This window comes from Arvicola amphibius, chromosome 13 (genome assembly GCF_903992535.2).
Source record: "Arvicola amphibius chromosome 13, mArvAmp1.2, whole genome shotgun sequence".
NCBI classification, from domain to species: Eukaryota; Metazoa; Chordata; class Mammalia; order Rodentia; family Cricetidae; genus Arvicola; species Arvicola amphibius.
Window position 1 is genome coordinate 54,566,848 of NC_052059.1, and position 27,934 is coordinate 54,594,781.

At 42.8% G+C, this 27,934-nt stretch overlaps 1 protein-coding gene across 3 annotated transcripts; it reads left to right on the forward strand.

Moving 5' to 3' along the window:
- The first annotated feature begins 75 nt into the window (after positions 1–75).
- On the forward strand, positions 76–27,888 carry Cdadc1 (cytidine and dCMP deaminase domain containing 1). 3 transcript variants are annotated; one of them, XR_005282958.1, is made up of 11 exons: positions 76–273; positions 1,174–1,271; positions 3,955–4,032; positions 6,156–6,333; positions 9,690–10,259; positions 15,181–15,230; positions 16,711–16,880; positions 18,509–18,698; positions 22,951–23,011; positions 23,898–24,088; positions 27,201–27,888. XR_005282958.1 is itself a non-coding variant. In XM_038309880.1 (10 exons), exons 1-10 carry the CDS (start codon positions 210–212, stop codon positions 27,296–27,298), a joined length of 1,557 nt encoding a protein of 518 aa, XP_038165808.1. In that variant the 5' UTR covers positions 76–209; the 3' UTR covers positions 27,299–27,888. The 3 variants fall into 3 exon arrangements, 2 of the variants coding, with proteins under 2 accessions (XP_038165808.1, XP_038165809.1); XM_038309880.1 differs by lacking the exon at positions 23,898–24,088; XM_038309881.1 differs by lacking the exon at positions 27,201–27,888 and having other exon boundaries at positions 23,906–24,077.
- Positions 27,889–27,934: the final 46 nt, after the last annotated feature.

A 27,934-nucleotide genomic window follows, 5' to 3' on the forward strand; every position in this document is an offset into this window, starting at 1 on the left:
ACAACGAATACACCTCCACCCCCGTGCCCCGGGTTCTGACGTCACATAGGGCGCCGGAAGCTGAGACGTCATCTGGCTGCGCGAAGCCAGCGGTTGTTGACAGGCCGTGGAGTCGGCTGGCGGGGAGCTGAGGCGTTATCTACCATGCCTGAGTGGGCGAGCTGCCCTGGGCCGAGGCCTCTGGGCTGGGGTTGAAAGAAGCTGATCAGATGCAGAGTCTGGAGGGCTCGGGGACCGGGCGGTCAGTCGGGACGCAGACTGGCAGCATGACGGGTGAGTGCGGGGCGGGCCCTGCTGCTGTCCGCCTTCCCTCCCGGGGTGTCTCTTGCCCTTGTCTGGCACCCCGCCTGTCCCTGGTGTCCTTCCAGCTCCGCGTCCTACCTACACTGTGTCCCCGCTGTGCTTGCCTCGTGCCTCCATCCCTCTCGGCACCCTCCCACCCTGCCAGCCCCGTGTCGCCGTCCAGCTCGGCACCCGGTCTGCCCCGTGTTCTCCTCCAGCTTGGCACCCTACCTGCCCTGTGTCTCCTTCGTGCCCTGCCAGCCCTATGTCTAACTCTTTCCCCGCGCCCTGCCTACTCCTTGTCTCCCGCCGGGCGCCGGGTCTCTTTCAGCAACTCCCGCCAAGACCCGCTGCGTCCGGGTCTCCTTGCCTGGGGCTGTGCTCCCCAGGCTTCACAGGTCGCGAGCCCTGCCCTGCACTCCGGACCTAGACACAGTATCCCGGGGATGAAGAGCCTGGAATTGTGCTTTTGCTTTGATTCCATATTCACCGCTTGTGATGCTTTTCTCAAGTTTTGCCTTATGGTTGAGAATCAGGCGTGTACTAACCATTTCCATTTTAGCAATGCCTTCCAACGCAAACAAAATAAAACAACAAAGCAACAAAAACCATCCTCCACGACAACAACGTCAAAGGCGAGGACTTGCCCCAGTTTATGTCCGGGGTTTCTGTGTCGGTTGTATTATTTTATCTATGGGGTGACCTGGAGGGAAAAAGGGACCCACGTTTAGAAAGAGCCACCGGAGGTCGTCGAAAGTGATGAGGTTGTAGCCGCTCTTGCTAATGAAGCTATGATTCTCCGACCCGCCAACCATTTGCATCTCACAAGTAGGTTTGAGCTTAGCGCCTTTGCCATCACTAGTGAAATTCTGAATGTCCTCTCTTTTGTAGGTCAAATACCAAGGCTTTCTAAAGTCAACCTTTTCACTCTGCTCAGTCTCTGGATGGAGCTCTTCCCAGGAGTAGAAGCCCAAGGGCAAAAGTCTCAGGTATAATTTGTTTCTGTAGATAGTTTTTACCCTTGGAAAAAGCAGTAGTCCAAGTTTGATTTCATTGCCCGCTTGTAGTTTGCATAGTCAAACCCAACAGGCCTTAAGACTTGAGAAACAGCGTTATCATGGCATTCTGCTTGTAGCTCATCTTTCCAGTCTGAAAAGTTAGTCCCAGCGTATGCCTTGATTATCGGGTATTAAATTGTACATTGTAGAAGTCAGGTTTGTTAGTAATTGAATATTAAAATTGAAAATCTTTTTAATTTCATTAGTGACATTTGATCTCAGCATGAATCTGTTTATACACATAAATTGAGTTCTTTATTGATGCACGAGTTTTTTTTTTACTAGTAAAGTGTAATGTGTAAGTCTATTGCGAAATGTCCTCATTCTGACAGAGATAAGGCTATTAGCATTCTGATGAAAATGTCTCCAAGTTTCAGGGCTGTAAAACTTCATTAGAAACAAAAGTTGATCCAGCTTCCTGTCTTTTTAAACAGTGTCTCTGTGCCTCCTCCTCACCCTGAGTGGTCTGAATCCTTTCCTTCATCCGACAGATACCAGGAAGGTTTTGTTTGTTTAAGAGAAATAAGTTAGTTTTATTTTAAATATTTTATTTTAAATCTTGTTTAGGAATCTGGCTTATACCTGTATCAGTTTATGAATTCTTGTTTTCTAAAAGCCAGCTAACTTGGGAAGAGGCTTGGCCTAGGAAAGCTTACTACTTATATATCCTGACCCTTCCCTGCTACTGTTCACTGTGTTAATGTCTTCCCGACTGTGTTTCATGCCCATGTTCCCCATAGCTGTCAATCCGAAGTGTCAGGCAGGCTTCCCTCTTGTTCCTTGGCTATAAACCTTGCAACCCACAGGTACTGGACCGAGGCACCTTCAAGAGTACTCTAGCAGTGTACGGTAGCTTGAGGACTTGGTTATCACGTTTAACATTGTCTCCATGGAAAATGTGTTTTAGCTACTAAAAAAGCAATTTTACAAAATGCATAGATTATCGTTATCACCGCTGGACGCATCTACTGTCAGGAAAGCAGATGTGCATATTAGTTTCATCAGTTCCAGTGTCGTGGCTGCTGCAGAGAAGAAAACCTGTGATAGGTTTGGGGAGGAACAAATGAAAGGGAGCACATGACACCCCATTTTCATTCTTGTTTAAGCATTTTTATCGAAACTGAAGATAACTCAGTTAACCAGCAGCATTAAAAAATCATACTGTGCATACTTTCAGGAGGGTTCTCTTTGTGCTAGGTAATGTCCTTAAATAACCTTGCAGTTTTTCTAGCCCTCTTTCTTATATAATCCAGGACCCCCATGCCTGTGTTAGCACCGCCCACTGTGGGCTGGGCCCTCGCATACCAATCACTAATCAGGAAAATACCCTAAAGGCATGCCCATGGGCCTGCCTGATAGAGGCGACGCTTTAACTGAAGTTCTCGTTCCTAGACGCCTCCAGGTGTTTCATGTTGACAAAACTAATCACACAGAGTAAGTCCCAGAAGCTCCAAGGTGCAATTGACATGTAGCTGTATAAACTATTTTTATGAGTTCCCGAATTACTGTGTGTTCATTATTTTAAAAGGAACAGAAGAAAAAGTCTTCACACTTTACTACCTAGAGACTGTTGACATGTTTTTATTATTTTATCCTTTTTCTTTTTTATTATACTTGCTTGAAATACTTTATTCTGAATCCTTTTCGCCAAAAGTAAGACATACATATACTGTGGCGTTATGTGTGTGGGCAGCAACTTGGTCTAGTGTTTCCATAGCAGCCAGGCTGACTGGGTTCCCATTCCAGCTCAAGCTCTTTGTAGTTTGTGTAACTTTGTGTAAGGTATTTTGGTTTTGTGTCAGCTTCCTTTTTAGTACAGTGAAAAATCACGTGTACATGCGACATGCTTTGCTTTGTTCTGAGGTCCTGTCAATTGAGCCCATAGCCTTGTACACGCAAGGCAAGTGCTCCAAACCCTGAGCATACTCCAGCCTGTGTGTTCTTACACGCAGTGAATGAACTGAAAGCTCTCTTCATGCCTTGCACTGTGTAGACTGTGTTTGAATAAGCTGTACAACAGTCAGTTGTGTTGATGGACATTTACATTGCCACTTTTGCTAAATTTAATATTTAACAGGTTTAATATATTTGCAAATATGACTAGTGTCTGAGTTCCTCTGTGCTATCAAATACTTACATTGTTCAGCAATAAAAGCAGAATTTTAAAGTGTCCTAGCAATGATTGGAAAAGATCTCGTCTATTGAGACTTAGAAGATACAATGGTAGTAGTGTATAAAGAGAGAGAGAGAGAGAGAGAGAGAGAGAGAGAGAGAGAGAGAGAGAGAGAGAGAGAGAGAGAGACTGAGACTTAGAAGAAGGCTGGGGGACAGTTAATAAACAGTTTTGAATTAGAAATTAGATACTGTGAAGATGACTAACATTACTTTCTTTCATACTGGTTCATGCTTTCCTTGCAGTGTAAATTATGTGGCCTTACTTGCTAGCCGAGTCTGTACCTGAGCAAAGTGAGCTGTCAACACAGCTTCGTAGGGGGAAGATGATCCAGAGGACACCAGCCCTTAAATACTGAAATGTAGTTATCATATTGATTATGCATTAGACATATATAATTCATCATATTAATCATTTCCCTCTTAATCTGATTTTAATTAGAAAAACGAAGAGGAAAACCGTGGCCCCTTAGGAGATAATGAAGAGTTGGCCAGACCGGTATCTGCTGACAAAAAACAGGTGAATTGTTATGATTTTTAAAAAGATGTAACAAGCTCATAATCAAAAGCAAAAGGAATGGAAGGAGTCCTGCACAAGACCTCCCATGCTTCGGGGAGCTGCTCAGATTCTCCTAAAAGGCCTCTTGTGTACGGACAAGCCTGTATGCCTTTCCTGTTTAAAAATCTCAAGTGAGAGTTGTCTGTAATGTCCTCCTGCTTGTTCTATTTTCAAGTGTAACTTCTAATCCTGAGTCACACGGATGGATTGAGCAATGCCCCCAAGCTTCTCCACATGTGTGTACCTTGGTTATTATAGTGAGAATGCAAAGCCTAATTGGTCTTTATCTTGGACATTTCTGAAGAGCTGAGGTAATGTCCCTCTGGGACAGACAACAGGTCGGTTTGCTTTTTCCCTTCAAACAGCAGAATACCAGCCTTGATGCTTCTCCCTGCAGAGCCACTGTGGTCCCAGCAACCATGTGGTCTCAGCTTCATTATGCCCTGGGGAACTGGAGGGCGGGGACCACCACAAACGTGCTTCCCACTCTTTGGGGTCCTCTGTCCCTGACCCAGGAATTTCATGTTTTCTCTTACATCTAAGAAACACGGGCCATCAGACCAAAACACCTGGTATTCCTTGTCATGCTACCTGTAGCTTCCAGAGATGGCTGTTCACATGCAGAGAATAAGCACATGTGTTTTGTAGAGTTATTCTGATGTCTGTCTATAAGTTTCCTGATTAGCTCTGAAAGTGAGTCTCTTCACTGCCTGGTGTGATTTAGAAATAATTTGCTAGATGCTTTCAGTATAAGAGAAACACAAAGGGAAAAAAAGTAGTGAATCACCCAAGTAAATATCCTGAAAGGTGGTCCTGTTCCGTCATGCTTTCCTGTAAACCCCTATGAGTAAAACTGCACAGAAACAGTCCAAGATGTGCATGAAGTGAAACAAGCCAGGCCCAGAAGAGCAGTTCCCAGAAAGTCAGTGTGCTGGGGCTGCAGCAACTAAAGTCCCCGGCTGGAACACAATTTGGGCTTCCCATTTGGGATGAAATTTTTTATCTCAAACTAGATATGTTGGCTATAGCTAGAAGCAAAATTAACAATTTTTTGTTTGTTTGGATGGGGGAGCAGTGTTTTGTTTTGTTTTTGAGATGGGGACTTCTCTATGTAGCCTTGGCTGTCATGGAACTCACTCTGTAGACCAAGCTAACCTCAGACTCAGAGATCTGCCTGTCTCTGCCTCCATGCACTGGGGTAAAAGCATGTGCCATCATGCCCAGCTGTTTTTATTTTGTTTGAAAAGGACTAAAAAAAGTGATAAACTTGGCCTGAAAGATGGTTCTAGTAAGAGGTTGATAATACACTTCCTGTGTCTTTTATTTCGGGTTTATTTCTGTCTGCTGACAGTGTAAAACCAATGCCATTCAGCTGAGTTGCAGCCACTCTGTTGGCCATGTTGCCTCAGTTTAACAGTGCTGACTCTGTCCTCAGATCCTCTGCTACGGCAATTTTCAGTGGTCGCTTCTAAAGTGAACAGTGTTGCAAACAAACTTGCTGGAAGAAGGTAACATACACTTACTTTTTGCAAGTTTGGAGTCAAATGCATTACGTTTCGTGGTGCTCTTACCTTTTCAGCATGAGTTAAGGCCAGCCTGGGCTATATAACGCAATCCTGACTCCAAAAATAATCTTGTAGTTTTAGAATTGAGATGATGCCTGCTGTAGTTCTACCTTTACCCATCTGTGATTCTTCCAAGGCCTGCGCGAAACCCAGAGGATTTCCTAACACCATCATGAAGCTTGTAGTAAAATAATCCTCACCTGGATGGTGGAAGAAACCAGTCAGCTGACTCGGCCTGTGGCCTTTATTAGGTTAAAATGAATTCATCTTTCACTAGAATGAAGTAATAATAGCCACACATGTAATTAATCAGTAGAGTCTTAGTTTTGGAAGTTTCTCTTCTAAAGTCAATATGAAGCGCTCAGAAATTCTTTGTGGACCTAATTAGAAATCTGTTTTTATGAAGACTGTGTTTAGGTAAGAACTAAGCACAGCTTTCATCATTAGAAAATCAAGTATTACCCATGAAGGGACAGTATTAGTCATAACTAATAATTTATTATTTTGTGTCTTAATTAGGTGAAGAAAACTGGTCTTGTGGTGGTGAAAAACATGAAAATCATTGGTCTTCACTGCTCTAGTGAAGACTTACATACTGGGCAAATTGCTCTTATCAAACACGGGTCCAGGCTGAAAAACTGTGACCTCTATTTTTCAAGAAAACCATGTTCTGCTTGTTTGAAAATGATTGTGAATGGTGAGTACAGATAAGGTGGTGCTGGAATTCAGCTCCTTTATCAGAGAGCAGTTGTGAGGGAAGACATTGCCCAAATACACAGAGATAACATGGGAGTAGAAATGCATGTTTGAAGACCATTGTCAGAGAATAAGTCTGAAAATGTGGATTCTGAGCTCAGCTCTGCCTGCTGATCAGCTAACTGACCCTTGGTAAATTATAGGCTGATGCTAGTTTACAATGGAACCCCAAAATTTCAGTGGCTCAAGACTGCATTTCACCCCTACGGTTGTCAGACACAGGCCCTGACAGCAGCAGGCAGTGTTGTTGGCATGGTTGGTTTGTAGGAGTAGACATCATTCTTCTCCCTGCTTTCGTCAGAACTGGGGTCTCACTTGAGTCCTCTGCATCCAGAGAAGGCTTGTCTGCTTCTTAAAATCCTGCTTGGGAGAGAGCAGCTGGGGACTGTAGCTCAGTGGTGGAGTGCTTGCCTAGCGTGGTGAGGCCCAGGTTTTTCCCAGCACCATAGAACAAAACCAGAGCTATGACCCGGCAGCCACATAACATCCTTTCTGTTCATGTCATTGTGGGAGCTGTAGGCTCTGGCTGGGCAGCTGGCTCTCTGTTCTAGTTTCTTTTATGTTGTAACCACCATGGCCAGAAACAAACGTGGAAAGGAGATGATTTATTTGGCTTTCAAGTCCAGATAAAGTTGATCATTAAGAGAAGTCAGGTAGGAACTCAGTTCAGGAACTGCTTAGTGTCTTGCTCCATGGCGTGCTCTGCCTGCTTTCCTGTACAACCCAGGCCCTTACACACCAATCATTAATAAAGAAAATGCCTCACAGACATGGCCACAGTCCTGGATGAGGAGGCAATTTCAAATCAGATGGAGCCAATTTCCCAATTTCTTGAGATTCCCTTTTCCCAAATATGTCTCAGTTTGTGTAGAGTTGACAAAAACTAGCCAGCACACTCCCAAAGGTTATTAAATACCCTAGAAGGTCACACAACACGTGACTGCTTCTCATTCTGTTTTATAGATAGGTAAATATGCAGGTGATTGTATCATTTTAAAAACTGTATCTCACACATGGGCACCTGGTGGCTCTAGAAGAAAGAAGACAACTAATATGACTCCCCACCCTTTTCCTCGGGGAGACTTGGCATCAGATAAGGCTGTAAGCGATGCAGGCTCCGAGGCCTGGCAGCTGTGAAAGCCGTGGCACAAGCCTGGTCTCATGGCTGTATTAGGTACTATTCTATTTCTGTGATAAGTACCGTGACCAAAAGCAACTTATGGACAAGTTTATTTGGGCTTGTGGTTCCAGAGGACTATAGTACATTAATGGTGGGGAGGCAAAGCAGAAGGCAGGCACGGAGGCAGGAAGTTGAGAGAGAATAGGAAGTGCAACAAGTCTACAAGCACCCAGGGCCACCCCAGTGAGTTAGTTCCTCCAGCAAGACTGTATCCCCTAAAGGTTCTGTAGCCTTCCCAAACAGACCACCAACCAGACCAAGGGTTCAAAAATCAAACCCAAAAGAGACATTTCTCATTAAAACTACCATAGTGGGTTGGATATAGAACAGGGGTCCTCGTATTGCTAGCTAAGGCAGCAGCACGTATAGTAATGGAGGCATGAAGCAGGTTCAGCATTTGAACTGGAAAGGTATTCTTGTGCAGTACTGGAGGATGGATTAGGGTGATCTGTCAGGCTTCTGTGGAGAGCTCGGAAGACTGATAGCCTCTTGGTTTTATGTTATGGAACAGAACATAAGAAATAAGAAAAGTCATCTGTTTCATTAGCCCTCAGCCAACACCTCTCTAGTGTTCAAAGCTGAAGCAATTGCTACAAATGTATACGTATATAAAACATTACTACAAATCACAGTATGAGGGTTGCCTTAAGGACCACATAAATGACGTGAGTTCAGAGTGAACTGACCTACTTCTGCATGTGTCTTAGTAAGGTTTCCCATTGCTGTGCAGTGGTTATGAGTACTTCCTGTTCTTGTGGGGAACCCAAGTTGTTCCCAGCACCCAGGTCAGGTGGCACACAACTGCCTGTACTCTAGCTCCAGGGAATCTGCACCCTCTTCTGACTTCTGTGGGCGCTAGAACTCCTACATACCTAATAAAATCTTTTTATTGCACATGCACATGAATAAATAAAACAAAAACTTTTAATCTTGTTGAGCTGAAATGACATAAGATAGTGGCAGAGAAATTTCTGTTGTAAACTATTCATAATTAAACATTTGATGCTTGCATAGTAATTTCATTCAGCCTTATGTTTTCATGTTTGTTATCTAGCTGTGTTTCTTTTACACATTGCCTGCTCATATCTTTTATTTCCCTTAAGGTCTCATTTTTCTTGCCAACATGTACTTTTGTTTAATGAGCTAATTGTGTTTCTGTGTAGTAAAAGCTACTTACCTTTCCTCTGTCATACTGAGTGAAAATTATTCTGCAAGTTTGTTGTTCTCTTTGACTTATAGGCTTTTTAAAGATTGGTGATGCCCTTTTCATCATTCTATGAAATTTTTCTGTTAAAAGTTCTTTGTGATCAACAAGAACAAAGTGTGTAAAAAATACCATCATGAAATTCATACTTCGTATGCTAATTTAAAACTCGTTAACAAAACCAAGGTTAAAGAAAATGAAAGCAACACATTTTAAAACAGAAACTTCTTGGTGGGTGTCTTGGATAACCAGGAGGGGTCCCATCGTGTGTTCCCCATCTTGATTGTCTGGATGAGGAATCACATTATTTATTCCCCTGTTTTGATTGTCTGGAATTATTTTTAATTAAAAGAATGCTGCATTAAAAGCATGAACGTTTTCCTCTCTTTAGAATATAGCTTTTCAGAAGAATTCTGAATCTGAGACAGGAACATTTTTAATGCATAAATGTAGTATTTATAGTTATTTAGATACAAAACTCTAGGTCTTACCATGAATTGGCTATAACATTTCCAGAGGCAACCATGGCAACATGGAAAACCTTGGTGTATAAATATTTCAGATTTTGCAGGCAGTATAGTTTCTACTGTACTAGTTAAGTCTGCCATTCGAGGGTACTCACTACATATGTAAATGAAGGGTTGTGTCTTGAATAAATACAAACACTGAAATTTTAATTTCTCACAATCTCATATGATAAAGAATATTCTCTTGTAAAGCCCATATTTAACCCATCAACTGAAAAAAGACTAGCCATAGACCCAGTTTGGCCTGTGGGTATTTGTTTGCTAACCCTCACATTGTATAAATGACAGTGTAGATGTTTGTCTTGGTAATGGTAGGCTGGATTTAGATAGAAAGCCTCTATTACGCTTATATCAAAACAACGACCTTTTATATTTTTATATTTTAGCTGGAGTTAACCGAATTTCTTACTGGCCTTCTGACCCAGAAATAAGTTTGCTCACCGAGGCTTCTAGCTCTGAAGATGCAAAGCTGGATGCCAAAGCAGCAGAAAGGTTGAAGTCAAACAGCCGGGCCCATGTGTGTGTGTTACTGCAGCCGCTGGTGTGTTACATGGTGCAGTTTGTAGAGGAATCCTCTTACAAGTGTGACTTTATCCAAAAGACTGCAAGAGCACTGCAGGGCGCGGACCCTGATTTCTATTCTGAGTGTAAACAAGAAAGAATAAAAGAATTTGAAATGTTATTTTTGGTTTCAAATGAAGACATGCATAAGCAGATACTGATGACCATAGGTCTGGAGAACCTGTGTGAAAACCCCTATTTTAGCAATCTAAGGCAAAGCATGAAAGACCTGGTTCTACTTTTGGCCACAGTAGCTTCCAGTGTGCCCAACTTGAAACACTTCGGATTCTACTGTAGCAACCCAGAACAGATTACTGACAGTCACAACCAAAGCTTGCCGCAGGAAGTTGCAAGGCACTGCATGGTGCAGGCCAGGCTATTGGCATACCGAACTGGTGAGTTCAATGCTTAGTTTGTAAACGGGGGCTGAATGGTTGGGTTACCAGCGACACTGAAGTGAAGTGGCTTCCTATCGTCCATGGTAGAGTTCCTGGACTCTTAGATACGGAAGCATTGCTGCTCCAACAGCATAAAGGAGTTAGCCAGCCTCTTGTGTGTTCTGTTCTTAATTCAGCACTGCATTTACAAACCAGGACCAGGAGACCTAAGTCCTATTTGCTTCTTACACAAATGATCCCATTACCCACTAAGTCCCTCAGTAAAAATGGCACAAAAAGAAAACTAGAATTTCTCATTTTTATTTACTCCACAATTTTTTTGATCATACTCGGTTTTTGTAAAAAGATGTTTTTTATATATGTTAGTGTTTTGTCTGCATGTATTTTGTTTGTGCAACACTTTGTTTGTTCCTGGTGCCCGTAGAGCCCAGAAGATGGTGGAGTGCAGTCATGGACAGTTGTGAGCCACCATGTGGGTGCTGGAAATCAAACTAAGGTCCTCTGTAAAAGCAATAAGTGCTCTTAATTGCTGAGCCATCTCTCCAGCCTGTGTATTCTATTTTTATTTTTTTAAAAAACAACAGAATTCTGGGAATTTTTAACTTTAGAGGGAAAGAAATGAAGGTAAAAGAATGCCGTTATTGGGTTTCTGGTGATACGTTCCTGTCAGCAAGTTAAGTGATCTCACTCTGCTGTGCACGTGTAAAAAGAAAATACTACTTAGTGATGGTCTTTATTTGATAAAAATGTAGCATTATTTTCATATTTAAGCTAATATAATGTCTTTCAATGTAGAATTACCACTTTTTAAAATCCAATTTTGAAGTAAGTAGGGAAAATCCAGACAGGAGAAGTAGTAAAGACTTATTTGGGACATATGCTATAGTAGGACTTATTTATTTATTCATTTATTTATTTACTAGATAGGGTTCTATGCAGTCCAAGCTCCCTAAGTAGCTGAGGATGACCTTGAACTTCTGACCCTCCTACCTCCACCTCAAGTGCTGGAATTACAAGCATGCACCTCCTGGAACTGATTTGTGCTGTGCTGAAGATGAAAGGAACCTAGGGCCTCATGCACATTAGGCAAGCACTCCACCAACTGAGCTACATCCCCTGCCCAGAAACTTAATTATCCCAAGAAAGGAGGAGAAGAGGAGAATAAGAAAGGCCTGTACAGATGGCACTGGTCTTTAAAAGACCTCAGGTCGAATAAACGGAATGGAGGATCTCAACCGACAATGTACAGAATCTCCATGGAAACTTTAAAAGGTACAGATGCTCAAACCCACCCAGATCTACAACTGGGTACAGCCTAGGTCTTTAAAAGTTCTGCAAGGTGTTCTGATGTTCATCAGGGTTGATAATCCGAGACTGATTTGTAACGTAGAGTTTATATACTCTACTATAAATTACATTTTGTATTATACATGTATCCACTTACTATTGAGTTTTATATATAAATCCATGCTGGTACATTTGAATTAAAAGGTTTTCCAAGGAACAGTTTTTGACAGTGGATTTTTTTGCAGGGTAAGGTTCTGGACCTCAACGCCTAGTTAAGATGAAATTTGACTATCACTTGCTCACGTGTGTTCTTCCAGGGTAGAACCACCGGCATAATTACCATTTTCCCTGAGAACTAAAGAGTGGTTATTAAATGGGGGGGGATCTTTTCATATTCAAAATAGTGGTTCAGGGACGGGGAGTCGCTCCGCAGGTAGAGTGTTTGCTGTGCAAGCAGGAAGACCTGAATCTGGGTCCCCAGTGCACCCCTGAAAAGCAGGCTATGGCAACGTGTTTAGAGCCCCAGGCCTGCAGCTGAAACAAGATTGATTGTGTGGACTCACTGGCCAGATAGTCCAGCCAATAAGTTCCAGTAAGAACTTACTCCTAAGGAAGGTGGAAAGTGTTGTACAGCACCCAGCGTCAGCATTTGGCCTCCGGAGGTGCGCGCGCGCGCGCGCGCGCGCGCACACACACACACACACACACACACACACACACACACACACAGAGTTCATAATCATTAAAGCCCTTGGGGCGAGTGTGAAGAACTTTAGAATTCAGAGATGTTAAGAATGTAAGGTGGTACATGTGCTGTTCGGGCAGGCGCTCTGGATGGAGCAGTGCTTTGTAGGCATGTTGTTGAAGTAGGTGAGAGTAACCCCAAAGCCGTTCTAACTCCATTGAGTCAGATATGAGTGTGACAAAGCATCAGGAGGCAGCTGTGGATAACACAGGTCCCTGGCCACTTTGCTCTGATTGATCAGGGCTCTTCACCGGAGCCAGGAGTAAGCCTTTTTCCCAGGCACCCAGCAATTTTTATCAAGTGTTCTGTGAAACACACTTAGATCAAGACCACTGTTAACATAGAACTATCAATAATAGAAACTGACATGTGAAGGGGCCAGCTAGCTTCTTGGAGAGTCAAGGACCTTTTTGCCAAGCCTGACAGGCTGAGTTGCAGCCTGAGTTGGAGCCCAAGTTCTTTTCTTCCGTGCTGTGGAAGAGAACTCCTACAAGTTGTCCTCTGACGCCTACAAGTGCACAGTGACACCCACATCTATGAGTGCAGACACTCACAAATAAAATTTTAAAAATTAAAGAAATAGATGTGCCTGTAGGCATGAACAATAGACTAAAGAATACTCTGACTTCGGGGGTCAGTGAGCCTCAGGAATCTGTTCAGTGGTTATAAATTGGCCTTTCCTTCAAAACTGCAGGGAAAAAAAACTGAAGAATAATCAGATTATAAGGGACAATTTTGTAAGAATTAGAGATATGGTACATGCCTTTAATTCCAGCACTCAGGGAAGCAAAGGCAGGAAGACTGCAAGTTCAAGGCCAACCTGGGTTATCCAGCAAAATCCTTTCTTAAAACTGAAAATCAAGGATCACTCCTACTTGGAAAGAGGCAGTGAATGTTCTCTTCCAATTAGCCCTTGCCTATGGGAAAATGCTGCCTATGGGAAAATGCTGTTTCCTTCTGTGCAAAGGCCCAGTCTGTCCCCAGACTGACATAGGAATGGTAGCTCCCAAAACCAAAATCCAAAGATAAGAAAGGTAGTGGTGCGGGAGATGTGACTTTCATTTGGAGGATTTCCGTTTTGTTTGGTTTTTATTTATGCATGTATTAAACTTTGCTTAGGTTTTGATATTTTAGGTAATTATGGTTATAATTTCTACCATTGCCTTATAAATGAGCATGAAGCATTAATTTATATTATTCCCCTGCATTAAACTATAAAGGTCTAGGAAGCAAGGGAATTTTGCTACCAAATCTCGCCCCTGACACTGTAGAAGCCGTCGCCATAGGCTCCCCAGTGTCATAGGCACCTCCTCTTAGCGCAGCTTCCTCATCCCTGCCATGCCCCCATTAGCTGCTTGAGGATGGGACTGCCATTCCCTTCCCCACTCAACGCTCAGCCTTTCACCGTGCTTTGTGTGTCTGTGACACTCAGAAAATGAAAATCATTTTTAGGGAATTCTTAATGTCAGAAAGAGATGGAGAAAAGGCAGCTAGGTTGGGTTAAGAGAACTAACTTTTAGTTAATTCCGTATATAGAAATGGGAATTTTTAACTATTGATAGACAAAAATGAGAACATACATAAAAATACTTCCCAGAAAAATACTTATTTTATACTATAATTTTGAAAACCTGAATGTGCTTGAATTGCAAATAAGAAATTTTATTATATAACTACAGTTTTTTTCAGTTAACTCTAAGGCAAACTATAGTTTAATACAACAATGGCAGGACTTCTGTCTGTATTGTCTGTAATAGAAAAGTAGATGCTTAAACGCCTCTGATGGGAGCGCTTACCTTGAAGGAAGTTGTAGGAAAGAGTTGTACTCAACCCTCTTCAGTATAAATGGCCCCTGGTAAGGGTACAGATAATTCTGTTTTCTTTTGTTTCTGTAAATGTGATGTGGGATTCCCCTCTGTATTACTATGAATATGTTTTATTACCACTGGTTAATAAAGAAGCTGCTTTGGCCTATGACAGAGCAGAATATAGCAAGTGGGGACTCCAAGCAGAGATAGACGAGGAAAGAAGGTGGAGTCAGGGAGATGCCATATAGTCACCCAAGAAGCAAGAGGTAACAACCATGAGCCTCATGGTAAAATATAAAATAATAGAAATGGGTTAATTTAAGATGTAAGAGCTAGCTAGGAATACCCCTAACCCATTGGCCAAACAATGTTGTAATTATTATAGTTTTTGTGTGATTATTCGAGTCTGGGTGGCTGGGAACTGAAAGTGCAGACTCTGCTTACATAAATATACCTACTTTGTCCCTTGCTGTGGTTTTGATAAATGCTATGGTTTTATAATTCATTCAAATTTGTCTTAGAAATTTGAAACTCACCCTAATGTACAAGGAAAACAAGACCTTAAGTAGAATTTCCACTTGAACTTTTTTTTCCAAAAATATTTCCGTAAAGTCAATTTTCCATGAGTAGAGTGTAAAAAATGTCAGAAAAAAATAAACTTGATTTTAGCACATGTTTATGCCTCTAAATCCATCATTCAAAAACTTCCTATTCATTCTGCTTCTTCATGTGTTAAAAGAGGTCATTTAGATCCTGACCAGGTAAGAAGAGTCAGTGAGGCTCGGATGTCACAGTTACAGCGTGGGTCAAATGTGCCACGGCCACTTGAGAGGTTGTCACAGGGACATGATGAGTGAAGGTGGACAGTGGCCCTGCCCTGTCTGGTTATTTGGTACCTCATTCCCATATTCCACACCAGAAAGGTTTTATCTCAAGAGTTCTGTGTAGTTAGGACAAGGATTACTGCTGTTACACGTATGATGTCTGTTGCAGCAAATGTGTTTTTATTGTTTGAGAAGGATGGACTCACGGAACTGAGAGTGTTGATTTTTACTGGGATAAACATCCTGTCTTTCAGAGGATCATAAAACGGGAGTTGGAGCTGTCATTTGGGCAGAAGGGAAAGCTGTAAGTATGAAATCATTCCCTCTAACATCTGATAGCAGCTACAGCTCATGCTGTCTGATCTGCCGAAGTCTTGGGTTGTATTGACTGGTTGATAGAATGCATTTTACTAATTCGTGTAAACATCTGCTCTTCCCTCAACTGCTGACAGAGGTTTCTGTCCCACCTGGTCCCTGGTCCTACATCCATTTAGTCCCAAATAAACAGAGGCCTACATTATAAATTGATTAGCCTACTAACTCAAGCTTCTTATTAACTCTTATAACTTATATTAGTCCACAATTATTTTCTGTGTTAGCCACATGTCTTGGTACCTTTTTGGCAAGGCAGTCACATCTTGCTTGCTCTGTGTCTGGCTTCCTCTGTGTCTGGGTGACAACTGCAGACTGACTGTTTCCTCTTCCCTGAATTCTCATTACCCTGCCTCTACTTCCTGCTTGGTTACCCCACCTCTACTTCCTGCCTGGCTACTGGTCAATTAGCGTTTATTAAAATACAAGTGACAGGGTACAGACCATTGTCCCACAGCACTCAACAATTTTCAAGGTTCATCAATTAGCAGTCAAGAAAATTTCCCACATGTATTCCCATAGAGCAGTCTGATAGAGGCAATTCTGTTTACATTCTTATTCCAGGTGACTCTAGTTTTGCCAAGTTGACTATAAAAACTAACCAGTACACTGGGCTTCTCTTTAATAATGCTAACCTCTTTACCAAAAAAACCACTGATGGTTTCTCATCTCACTCCCCTTCCCTAGAATTTTAAACTAATCACTCCCCAAGCTTCATGTTCTTATCCTTTGCTCCACCCTTTGCCCTTCCTCACTGGATGAGAGCAGTGAGCAGTAACTGTACACAGCTTGAATGCCATCCTGTCTTGAAGAACCTCCACCAAACAAGTTATGTATCATGTCTTTAAATTCAGCATCAACCGGGTTCTCAGGATATGGGAAGAAAGCAGCCAGACTGTTTTCCTATGATATCACAGTGTGAGCACATAGCCCAGCTCCTGATGGAGTCTTGGTCCACAGAAGTCTTATGAACCAGCCTTCCACTCTTTGTTAGTTTGGGGTTTTTTGTTTGTTTTGTTTTTAGCGCTTTAGTTTTTCAAAGCACTCTTGACTTCTGAGGTCCCACTAGAACTGCTAACATCAAAGACCGTCTTGAAGTTACCTCTGAAGATGGCAGACTTAGGATGATCTGATGCTATGTTTCCGTTTCAGTTTTAAGATTTTGTTTACTCATTTGTGGTAGGTGATGTTTATGCATCCAGACACACAGCGGTCTTCTCCTTTTACCTTGTTGCTTTCAGGGATGGAACTCAGCTCCCCAGGCATGGTGGCACATGCCTTTACCAGCTCAGCCATTTCTCCAGCTCAGATCTTGTATTTCCTGATGGCTCCGTTTATCATAGAAATGGAGCGAGAGAGTGAGGGCTTTCAGAGTGCGCAAACTCACAGGGTGCTTCTGCTGACCCTTGCAGAGAAGCTGTGATGGAACTGGAGCTATGTACTTCGTAGGATGCGGCTACAATGCCTTTCCTGTCGGCTCTGAGTATGCTGATTTCCCCCACATGGATGACAAGCACAAGGACAGAGAAATACGGAAGTTCAGATACATCATACATGCCGAGCAGAATGCTTTGACATTTAGGTACGAGATATTTTTGCCTTTGTTCCTTTAAGATAAGAGCAGAGGTTGGTTGGAACTAGTTTTCTTTCATTGTCTTGTGTTTCTCTTTTAAAACTCTTAGAAAATGTTTTCGGAAAAAGAATTTTGTTAGTGCTAGGTCCTGCTCCTAGACTGGAAGGTATGGTCACAGACTCCCAGCTCTTTCCATTTCTTCAGAAATTCTTTCTTCTTACTCTCTCTAGTAGGAACTACCAGGAGTTTGTCCTTAGGGACTTGCACAGCTATTTCTGGTTTTGGATGTTAGTATCCCCTTTGTTTTCTAAATTCAGAGCACGTCTGTTACATATATGAAATACTGGCTCGGTTATGTTTATTATTGCTGGGATGAAACATCATGACCAAAATCCATCTATCACTGCAAGGAGTCAGGACAGGAATAGGGCGGTATCCTGGAGGCAGGAGCTGGCGCAGGGGCCGTGGCGGAGTTCTAGGAGGAATGCTGCTTACTGGCTGGCTCCCTATGGTTTGCTCAGTCTGTTTTCCTATAGAACCTAGATCCACCAGCCCAGAGGTGAGACAAGTGTGTTCATGGTGGGTTGGGATGGGGTAATGGTGAACTCTGAGTTTAGATGCTTTTGGAGGCAGTTGTGGGGTTAGGGACATATATTCATAGAGCAACACTGCACAGACCCCTTAGGTAGCAGGTGGGGTGTCTGCAGTTTCCGCTGTCCTCAGCCAGGTGAGCAGGAATGAAACTCAGCAAGATAGATCTAGAAGGTGCATAATTGAAGACAATTGGCCAAGAGGAGTTATCCACCAGACCTGGAGGTACAGTCCCTGCAGCCACATGAGAGCCTCTAGTCCAAGCTTCCGCAGCATGCTAAGAATATCCTCTGCTCTCCTTCCATCCTCTTCAATGCAGGGTTCCTTGCTGTATTCTGGATGAAGGTTTGCTACATCATATCAAAACATTTTTAAGGGCTGGAGAGATGGCTCAGAGGTTAAGAGCGTTGTCTGCTCTTCCAAAGGTCCTGAGTTCAATTCCCAGCAACCACATGGTGGCTCACAACCATCTGTAATGGGGTCTGGTGCCCTCTTCTGGCCTGCAGGCATACACACAGACAGAATATTGTATACATAATAAATAAATAAATATTTAAAAAAACATTTTTAAAAAGTTATGGTTGGAGAAGGTTAAGAGAACTGTAGCTCAAAACTGGGCATTACCACTACTCATTAAGGAAGCATCTGTCAGTGTATGTCCAGATAGAGCTCAGTCTTTAGCTGCTGTGCTGGCTTAAGGAGAAGCGAACCCCATTCTCCAGGATCATGATGAAGTGCATGTGCAGAGAGGACCTCCCATGTATGTGCACTCATTTCTCCCTCCCCATCGTCTGTTCTCACTTCCTTTTTAATATGATGTCCTACATACCGATATGTTACCGTGCAATCAATGAATTTCAGTTATAATGATTGTCATATTTTTGCATATTTTGAACATTTGCTAATTTAGCAAGAACACAACTTGATCATTATTTGTAACATCACAAATTTGTGTTGCAAAATCTCAAATTTAAAGTTTAAGGATTTCTCTACAAACTTACTTGCTCTTTCGTAACAGCTTTTGTAATACTTTATAATTTTTATAGGTGTCAAGATATAAAGCCAGAAGAACGCAGCATGATTTTTGTGACAAAATGCCCTTGTGATGAATGTGTGCCTTTAATTAAAGGTGCAGGCATAAAGCAGATCTATGCTGGGGATGTCGATGTGGGGAAAAAGAAAGCAGACATCTCTTACATGAAGTTTGGGGAGCTTGAGGGTGTTCGCAAATTTACAGTAAGTACCGCACTTTTCCCAGAGTACTTCCTGACTGATAACCCGCTGAGCCTTGTAAAGTAGTGATTCTCACTCTTCTATGACTGTGAGTGAGTTGTCACCACGGGGCTCATCTTTATGTGTACAAGTTCATCTTTATGTGTAAGTGTTCAGCCCAGGACCCCTGCCCTGCACTGGCGTTTACAACTTGCAGAGTTGCTCTTTAGTCTTTGAAGTCTGGGTGCCCTCTGGTGGCTCACCGTCTCTCTGGGCTTGGGTAGAGGTGCAACTCACTGAAGTCATCACACCACACAAACACACCATGTGCACATTCTCATGAGAAAGAGCCCTGAAAACTATAATGTCATATGCTATAATTTCTTTTCTTTTCTTTTTTTCTTACTCTGAGACAGGGTTTCTCTGTGTAACAGTCCTAGCTGTCCTGGAGCTAGCTCCTATAGACCAGGCTGACCTCAAACTCACAGAGATCCACCTGCCTCTGCCTCTCAAGTGCTGGGATTAAAGGCGTGCACCACCATCACTAGCTCTACTTAATATTTTTAAAAAAGAAATAGAGATGGTTCATGGAAAACTCAGAATTTTTTTTTTTTTTTGGTTTTTCGAGACAGGGTTTCTCTGCAGCTTTTTTTAGAGCCTGTCCTGGAACTAGCTCTTGTAGACCAGGCTGGCCTCGAACTCACAGAGATCCGCCTGCCTCTGCCTCCCCAGTGCTGGGATTAAAGGCGTGCGCCACCACCGCCCGGCATAAAACTCAGAATTTTTAACATACTTTTTCTACCTATGCTTTTAAAGAAAGTGTTCTACTTTGGAATACTCTCAAGCATATAGAAAAGTTGTAAGAATTCTGCAAAACACTTTTCCCAGAGGTTGTTGACATGATATCAAGTTACCCTCTTGTAGCAGGAGGCTGCTTGTTTGTTCCCAGCTGCCCAGACTCAAAATAACCACACAGAAACTGTATTAATTAAATGACTGCTTGGCCAATAGCTTAAGCTCATTGCTAGCTAGCTCTTACATCTAATATTAACCCATTTCCATTATTTTATATTTTGCCATTAGGCTTGTGGCCTATCGGCAAGGTTCCAGCTGGCAGCTCACGTCTCTCCCCTCTCGCAGCTACATGGTGTCTCCCTGACTCCGCCTTCTTTCTCCCAGCATTCAGTTTAGTTTTCCCTGCCTACCTCTATTCTGCCCTGCCAGGCCCAAGACAGATTCATTATTAACCAATGGCATTCACCGCATACAGAGGGGAATCCCATATCGCCCTCTGTTTCCGTAATGCAAGGAGCATGGTGGAGCCACAGAATCCAGAGATAAAGTGAAACATTGCCACAGTGAATCAGGGTTTTAGCTAAAGTCTCCCGTATCCCAGGGATGCTCTGCTAGAACCATCTTGTCCAGGAGCAGAGTCCACTCTGTGTCATCCAGGGGCCTGATCCCGGCACCTAGTGCTCCATTGGTAGTCTAGAATTTCAGTGAGTAGGAAAGTTTATAATGAACTCTTTGAAAATTTCAACCTTATGTTCCTGTTATGTACAGTTAGAGCACAGGGAGCCAGAGTGTACGTGTACTGAACACACATGTATATGTTATTAAAGCAGTATTTGCTCACTGCAGAAGACTAGGAACATTTCAAATTTTATGTTATTTCATAACTTATAAATACCACTATCAACACTGTATTTTCTGTGTTGTTAAAAGTTCCTCAAAATTATATTTAATAATCCGACATATTCCAGCCGGAATACTTAGCTTATATAATTATTTTCTTTGTTGGATAACTATATTATCTCCATTTTCATAATTATAAAATTCTTTCTATAAATATTTTGAAATGAAACTTTTGAGTTACTGATTTATACTGTTTTGTTCAAATTAATAGATTTTGGTGGTTTGGTGTATTTCAAAACATGCCTTTTTGAAAATTTCTTATGTAACTTCTCACACAACTTTCAAAAATCCCTCCCTCATGTGTGTGTGTTATACACATGCAGATATGTGTGAGCTCACTGATGAATTCAAATATACTAGTCAGAGGCTGACGTCATCTTTCTCTATTACTCTCCATCGTGATTTCTGAGACAAGATCTCTTACTGAGTCTGAGCTCAGCATTTCAGCTAGACAGGCTGCTAGTGAACCCCCAACTCCAGGGTTACAGGCACTCACCACTGTGCCTGGCATCTATGTGGGTGCAGGCATCTGAACTGAAGTCCTCATGCTTGTGTAACCAGCACTTTACCCACTGAGCCGTCTTCTCACCCTCAAGTCTCTTTCTTGGGGCTAACCTCGGCCATCCTGTTTTTAGAAGTGACCAAAGTCCGAGTCACATTTTATTCTTTATGGCTCAGGCCTTCTTTAGTGGATGTGAATTCCGTCGGCAGGCTGGAGAGATGGCTCGGTGCTGTACAGACATGAGGACCTGAGTTTGCGGCTCTGGAATTAACATGAAAACAGGCATGACCACATGTGCCCATAACCAGAGAGCTGGGAGAAGGAAGACACGAAGACAGGGCTGCTAAGGATCGCTGGCCACCAACCTGGCTGACAAACAGAACTTCAGGTTCAGCGAGAGACTGTCTCAAGGGAATGGGTGAAGAGCAATAGAGGGACACTTGAAATCTCCTCCGGCCAATACATGGGCACTCACACATACACATCTGAACAACACACACACATACAAAAACACAGCAACAACAAACAACACAGACATCTACTCTGTCAGAAAAATGTCTGCACCAACCATGGCACCTTCATGGAGCTCAATACCAAAGCCAAGATGGCCATTGTGGGCGTGGGCATGTAGAAGTCTTCCCCAGACCAAGTCAGGAAAGCCATGAAGGGGGCCATTAATGCAGGATATTGCCACGTTGTCTGCATATGCTTATCATTACAAGAATAAAGAGGGAGAAGCCATCCGAGGTCAGATGAAAGAGAAGGGTGTGAAGTGAGAGGACTTCTTCATTGTCAGCAAGGTGTGGACCACCTGCTTTGAGAGAAAACTGCTGAACAGAGTCGTCAGAAGCCCCTCGGGATCTGGAACTGGACTATTTGGGCTTCAGCTTATTCAGTAACCGCAGGGACTTTAGCCCAGAGAGCTTTCCCCACCAGTGATAAAGTCAATGTTCCCACCAGTAAAATAACCTTCTTGGATGTGTGGAAGGTCAGGGAAGACCTGGAGAATGAAGAGTTAGTGAAAGCCCTGTGTTGCTGTTGTTCTTTGCTTTGCTCTTTGAGGGTCCCGCCTCCCAGCTACCAAATAAATACACCCGGAGACTTATTACTTGTAAATGCCCAGTCTTAACCTGGCTTATTTCTAGCCAGCTTCCCTTAAATTATCCCATCTGTCTTTTGCCTCTGGACTTTCATCTTCTCTGTTTCTGTACACCTGTCTTTGCTTCTTCCTCTGTGGCTTGCTGTGTAACTGGGTGCCTGGCCCCTGGTGTCTTCCTCCTTATCCTTCTTTTGCTCCTAGATCCTTTTTTGCACAGATTTCTTCTTCTATTTATTCTCTCTACCTGCCAGCCCCACCTATCTTTTTTCCTGTCTACTTATTGGCTGGTAAGCTCTTTACTTGACCAATCGGGTGTTTTAGACAGGCAAAGTAACACAGCTTCACAGAATTAAACAAATGCAACATAAAAGAATACAACACATCTTTGCATCATTAAACAAATGTTCCACAGCATAAACAAATGCTACACATCTTAAAATAATAGTCCACAACAGCCCTGGGTGTCTCCATCTTCAACTACTTCTAGATTGAAAGGCTCCTGAACAAGCCTGGATGGAAACATAAGCCAGTGACCAACCAGGCCGACTGCTACCCATATATCAACCAGAAACATTTCTTGCACTAATGTGATCTGACCAAATGTTTGTCAGATACCAGGAACTCTGATAACACTGGGGATATAAAGATAATAAAAATATCAATAATGACAAACATTAAAAACAAAAGAAACAACACCTCAGTAGGTCCTGGAGATAGACAGGCTGTGTTGCTCGTCATGGGCATGCAGATTCTAATTCTGTCCCTGAGACCTGGGACAAGTTACTACACACCTCTAGTGATTCTGTTTTGGATGATCTGATTGAGGGTCCTTCAAGGTCAGTGTCTTATTAGGTAGGTAAACACAGACAAACTAACTCCATTTCTTGTACTTTTAAAAGATATTTTAGTGACGGAAAGCAAGGTACTGATATGCTGTTATTACTTCATTTTAAACATACAAATATTTGTGCCTCCTACAGTGGCAGTTGAATCCATCTGAAGCTTACAGTTTTGATCCAAATGAGCCTGAAAGGAGAGAAAGTAAGTATTTTTGAGCATTCTGTTGAGGCTGTGTGCTGAGGAGAGAGAGCAAGTTCCTAAGATCAGGAGATGGACTCATGTGTGGGTAGACACAGGATATTCTTCTTCTAAAGATTAGGTCCATTAGGCCCATTAAGTTTGTTTGTAAATGTGTGTGCTGTAAGTGAGGAGCTTTGCAAAGTGCCATGTACTAACTACTCCAGTCATGTAAATAACTGTGGACAAATTGACTGTGTAGACTGCATTTGTTTGAAACAGTGAGCAACAACACTCTTCTACACCAATGTAAAAGCTGCTTGGGAGTGAGAGAATGCTTAGCACAGATGTATGGGGGCTAAGTGATGCGAGTATCTGAGTTCTTCTAGAACTCACATAGAAGCCACAGTAGCCCAGGCTGCTCAAAGAATGGAAAGATTCTGTTTATTCAATTACTTAATTAAGCAAAAAATTGCAAGTGAGTCACTAGTCTTCACATTTAATTATTTACAAACTAAGAAAAACCATACTGAATGTAATATATCTTTGAGAGTTCTTACAATTCCATAAGTGCATGACTTTGAACATGGTGCTCTGCAGTTTTATTTTAAAATAGTATCTTGGTTGTGACTGGGTTCTAGGTAAATGGAGACTCCTGTATATTTTCTTAAGAGCAGCAATGATTTGATTATCTTGAAAAATCCAGAAATACGAAGGTCTCTATGAAAACATGAATATTTTATTTATTATTTACAATCTGGAAAAAAACATAACTGCTACATTTTATTTTTTAAGATTTTATTAAGCAATAAAAGATGTGACACCATCAGAGGTGTTGGGGCAGTGAAAGCGTTGCTGTGGCTAGGGAGAGAGCGAGTGCAGCCGTAGACACACTCCTTTGTCTGTGTTGACATTAAGAGCATCTGTCCATCAAGAGATCCCACTGAGAGGGTGCAAAGGCAAGCCACGGAACAGAAGACCTGTGCCACTTAAATCAGCTAAGGGCCTGTGTGCAGCATTCCCCACGCCTGCGTCTCAGAAGGAGGAGGACACGCCTGCGGGCGACATCGTGAGAGGACAAGAAAGGCTGCTGGTTATCAGGCAGGGGTTTCATTTTTTTTAAGCTTCTTTTTTTTGGTTTTTTTGGTTTTTGTTTTTGTTTCAAATTTATTTCAACTTTTTTCCCAAATTCCCACTCCTTGCCCTCCTCCCATTCCCCTTTCTCTCCCCCCCCACCCCCTCCAATCCTAAGAGAGGGCCATGCACCCCATCAGGCAGCGTTCTTAACCACCCAGGCAATTGTTTGCTTTTTTGTGACAGTTCATTAAGCTCAGCTTATGTTTTGATGCCTTTTTAAACAAGAATTTTATATCAATAAATAATATTCTTATCTCCTTTTCAATTATGGAATAGCTTCCTAGTGTATAATTTACTTACCATGAATTTACCCCTTTAAAGAACAGAGCTACGTGGCCTCCATGTGTTCAGAGCTGTGTAACTGTCACCACAGTGTTTCTTTGCTTGACAAAGAAACACGATGCCCAATATAGTCGCCCTGTCCTTCCCACCCCAGCCGAGCCAGCGCTAGCAGCTTTATGGATTTGTCTCCACTGGCCGTTTCATATTCATGGACTCATACAGTATGTGGTTCCCTTTTAAACTTCTATCTGTTAAGAAACAGACAGGAGAATTAGAGAAATAAAAGCCAAACTTCAGCTCTGTTGCCACACGGAAGCTTGGCGCCAGGCCATATCGTTTGTCCAGCTGTCCACATGGGAAGGACACTTGCTGCCTCATGCACTCTCAGTGACAGTGGCAGGAGCACACAGCAGGGAGGTGGAACTGTGGATGATGTCCCAAGCATCCTATGCTGTAGAAATGGAGCCCAAATAACGCACTTTTTAAAAATTGATACTAGACTTTAGAGACAATAAAGGAAATGTTCAGGGACCCAGATGCCCTCAAGAAAGAAGAGGTAAGCGGAACACGTCGCTAGAATCTGAGTAGCAAAGTAAGCAAGCACGGAAGTCAGGTAATCCAGGACAGCCATGGAAGCTGCCACGCCCATCAGTGGGGATCTGCTGGACAGTGGGGAACTGAGCCTGCAGCTGCTTTCAGGTGCCCCGGGGTCTCCCAACAGAAGCAGATGCAGTCTCTCCTAAGAGGAGGCTGCAGCACAGGCTCATGGGATGGGATTTGCCACTAACTGGAAGGCAGCAGACGTGCAGGAGATGGGCTCCATGCATGGGGTGACAAAAGCAGCTAGCCCCACAGTTAGACCTGGAGACTCGTGACATGTCAAGGAAAGAGCCCATTGAAAAGGGAAGCTCCATGTGCTGACAGGTGCGCTAATCTCTGCTCCAGGGAAGCTAAAGCAGGAGGATTGTGATCTGGGGACAGCATGCACAAAAAATGTGAAGAAAATATTATGAAAAGGGATCAGGCGATTTTGAAAATAGAGTTTGGGGAAATGAGAAATTGTTGTTAAACAGTAGGTGAGGCAAGCTGCTGTTTTATAATAGGCACACTGTTGGTATTTGAGGGGTACACCCTAACAGTAGACCATCTAATGCGTACTGCTGCCAAGTGGGTTGTTCCTCTAGAACATGATGATGAGCTCATACCTCAGTGATACTCAAGATAAATCCCGAGAATTAAAAGACTAGAGAAAAAAGTAATTTAAAAGGTAGGGGATTTTTGTAAAAAAAAAAAAAAATTCTTAATATTATTTAGGCCTAGAAAAAAGTATATATATGTATGTATACACACACATATATATAATCACATATACATCTTGTTTAGGATGCAGAGATAGATGATGATTGTAAAAGAAAATAATTGGCAAATTAGGATGCATTCCTAGCAAGGACTTCATAGCAGCAGAAACAAATGTCTGGTCATCCATGAGCAGACTCCGGCATCTTCAGAGAACACAACCAAGGGCACCAGGGCCGAGTGAGCAAGAGGTGGGTGTTCAGAGTTCACAGGTATGGCAGACAGGGTTGGAACTTTAAACCACGTGATCTAGATTAGAGATTATCTATAAAGGCCCACACGGTACAACCCGTAGCCCAGCAAGTCATCTTGCACGTATAACCCCCGAAGGAACTTGATGTTCAGACAGTTCAGTGTAAGGCTGTTGTTCTTCAGGACAGATGCTGGAAATGACATGAGAGTGTCTCTTAAGAGATTAGATTTTTCAAGGAAATACATAGCGAGTGACCCGTGGCTACGTTCGTCGGCGTGGATGGATCAGAAATAGAATGTTGAAGATAGTGAGCTGCCAGTGGCCAACTGTAGAGTACTCAAGAGGAAGCCAAGCACTGCACTGCTTCACATATATGATAAAAGTGTTTAAGAGTGAGCTAATAAACAAGACAAGTACCTCTGAGTGAGCTGAAAGGGGAAGGGGTGAGACGGGGCAGCATGTGGGAATTAGTGGTGATGTGGTTGTTTTGGAAGGCATGTTCTTTTGTCCCCGTACAAAGTTGCTGCAAATTTAAGCAAGAATTCTTTAGGGATAATAGATTATTAAGTGCTTGTTTTATTACCTGGCTAAACTGTAAATACATTTTGAGTGTTTCAAATATAGCACAAAAAGTCAGGGGTGGGGCTCCCAGCTCCTCTCGGGAAGACAGCTGTGGCAGTTTTTATCAGGAAGCTGGAAGGAGAGGGTCGGGGGAACTTGCAAGTGATAGGTATGTTGGCTGATGGATCCGTAGTTGTGTGGTGATGCCAAACTCACTCGGTTTTACCCTCTTAATATCTTTTAAGCACATGTACGTTATGGTGCCGGTAAAGCTGTTAGAAACCAAAAGCCAGGAGGAGCTTGAAGCCAGTCCCTCTCCTGGCATGGCCCCTGCCAAAGGCCAGCTTCCCGTGCTGGGGGCCTGTGAATATGAGTCTCTTCCAGATGAATCACGGCTCCTCAGTACTCCCCACCCCAAGAAAGTTATGAGTTATTGCTATCCGTTGCTGAGCGAATCCAATGTTTTAAGGGTTCACAGATACTCTACTATCTGAGCTGTCTAGAATCAGTGTAGACTGGATGCATTTAGAGCATGGGATGTAAAGATGGATGAGAAGCTGAAGATCAAGCTAAAATACCTGTTCCTTTGCCATAAGCATGCTCTCTCCTCCCAGCCTCATGGCTTGAACAAGTCCTGATAGGTTCTATGTGTGCTTCCTGACATGAGTTATTCTTGCATGCTAGACGGTGTATTGAGGCGCAGGTCTACACAGGAAGAACAGCGCAGCAGCAAGAGGCCGCGTCTGGAAACCAGCTCTGCAGGCTGGGCTACACTGCAGTAAAATGCGTGCTTTCTAACCACACCTCTCCAGTTCAGCCTGTGGCCTTGGGAATGACTGAGAAACCTGTACGGAGCTGAATTCTAGTTAGCCTATGAGCGATCTTACCAAGGACCTTTCTTTTAGATGTGTATCTCAGCACGCAGTGTATACTTTCTTTACATTAAATGCTGTAGCAATAGTTTGAGACCAGTATAAGATCAATAGGACCTGTTGCTGTTTATCCGGACTCTGTGGAGCCAGTTTCCAAAGGACTTTTTCACAGGAGGGGAATCTTCTTTTGACAAATAGTAATTCCTTTGGTTGGATTCAAGGATAATGATCAATAAACTGCTCCAGGAAATAAAATGGCATGGTCATCTTTTACAACTCCGTGTACAGCTAACCAAACAGCTGCATTATACTAAGTCCAGCTAGCCAGAAGTTGCTGCGGTAGGATCGGCTCTAGGTTGCTGTGCCCCTCCTTCATTTGGAGTGTGTTTTGTAAGTGGCCTGGGGATTAGACCAGTGGAGCAGTGCCGTGAGAGCATGCACAAGGTCCCGAGTTTCTTCCTTAGCACCACAAAGCTAATAAATCGTCAAATGCACCTAAACATGTTGTTGTTGTTGTTGTGGGGGCTTACTCTGTAGCCCAGTCTC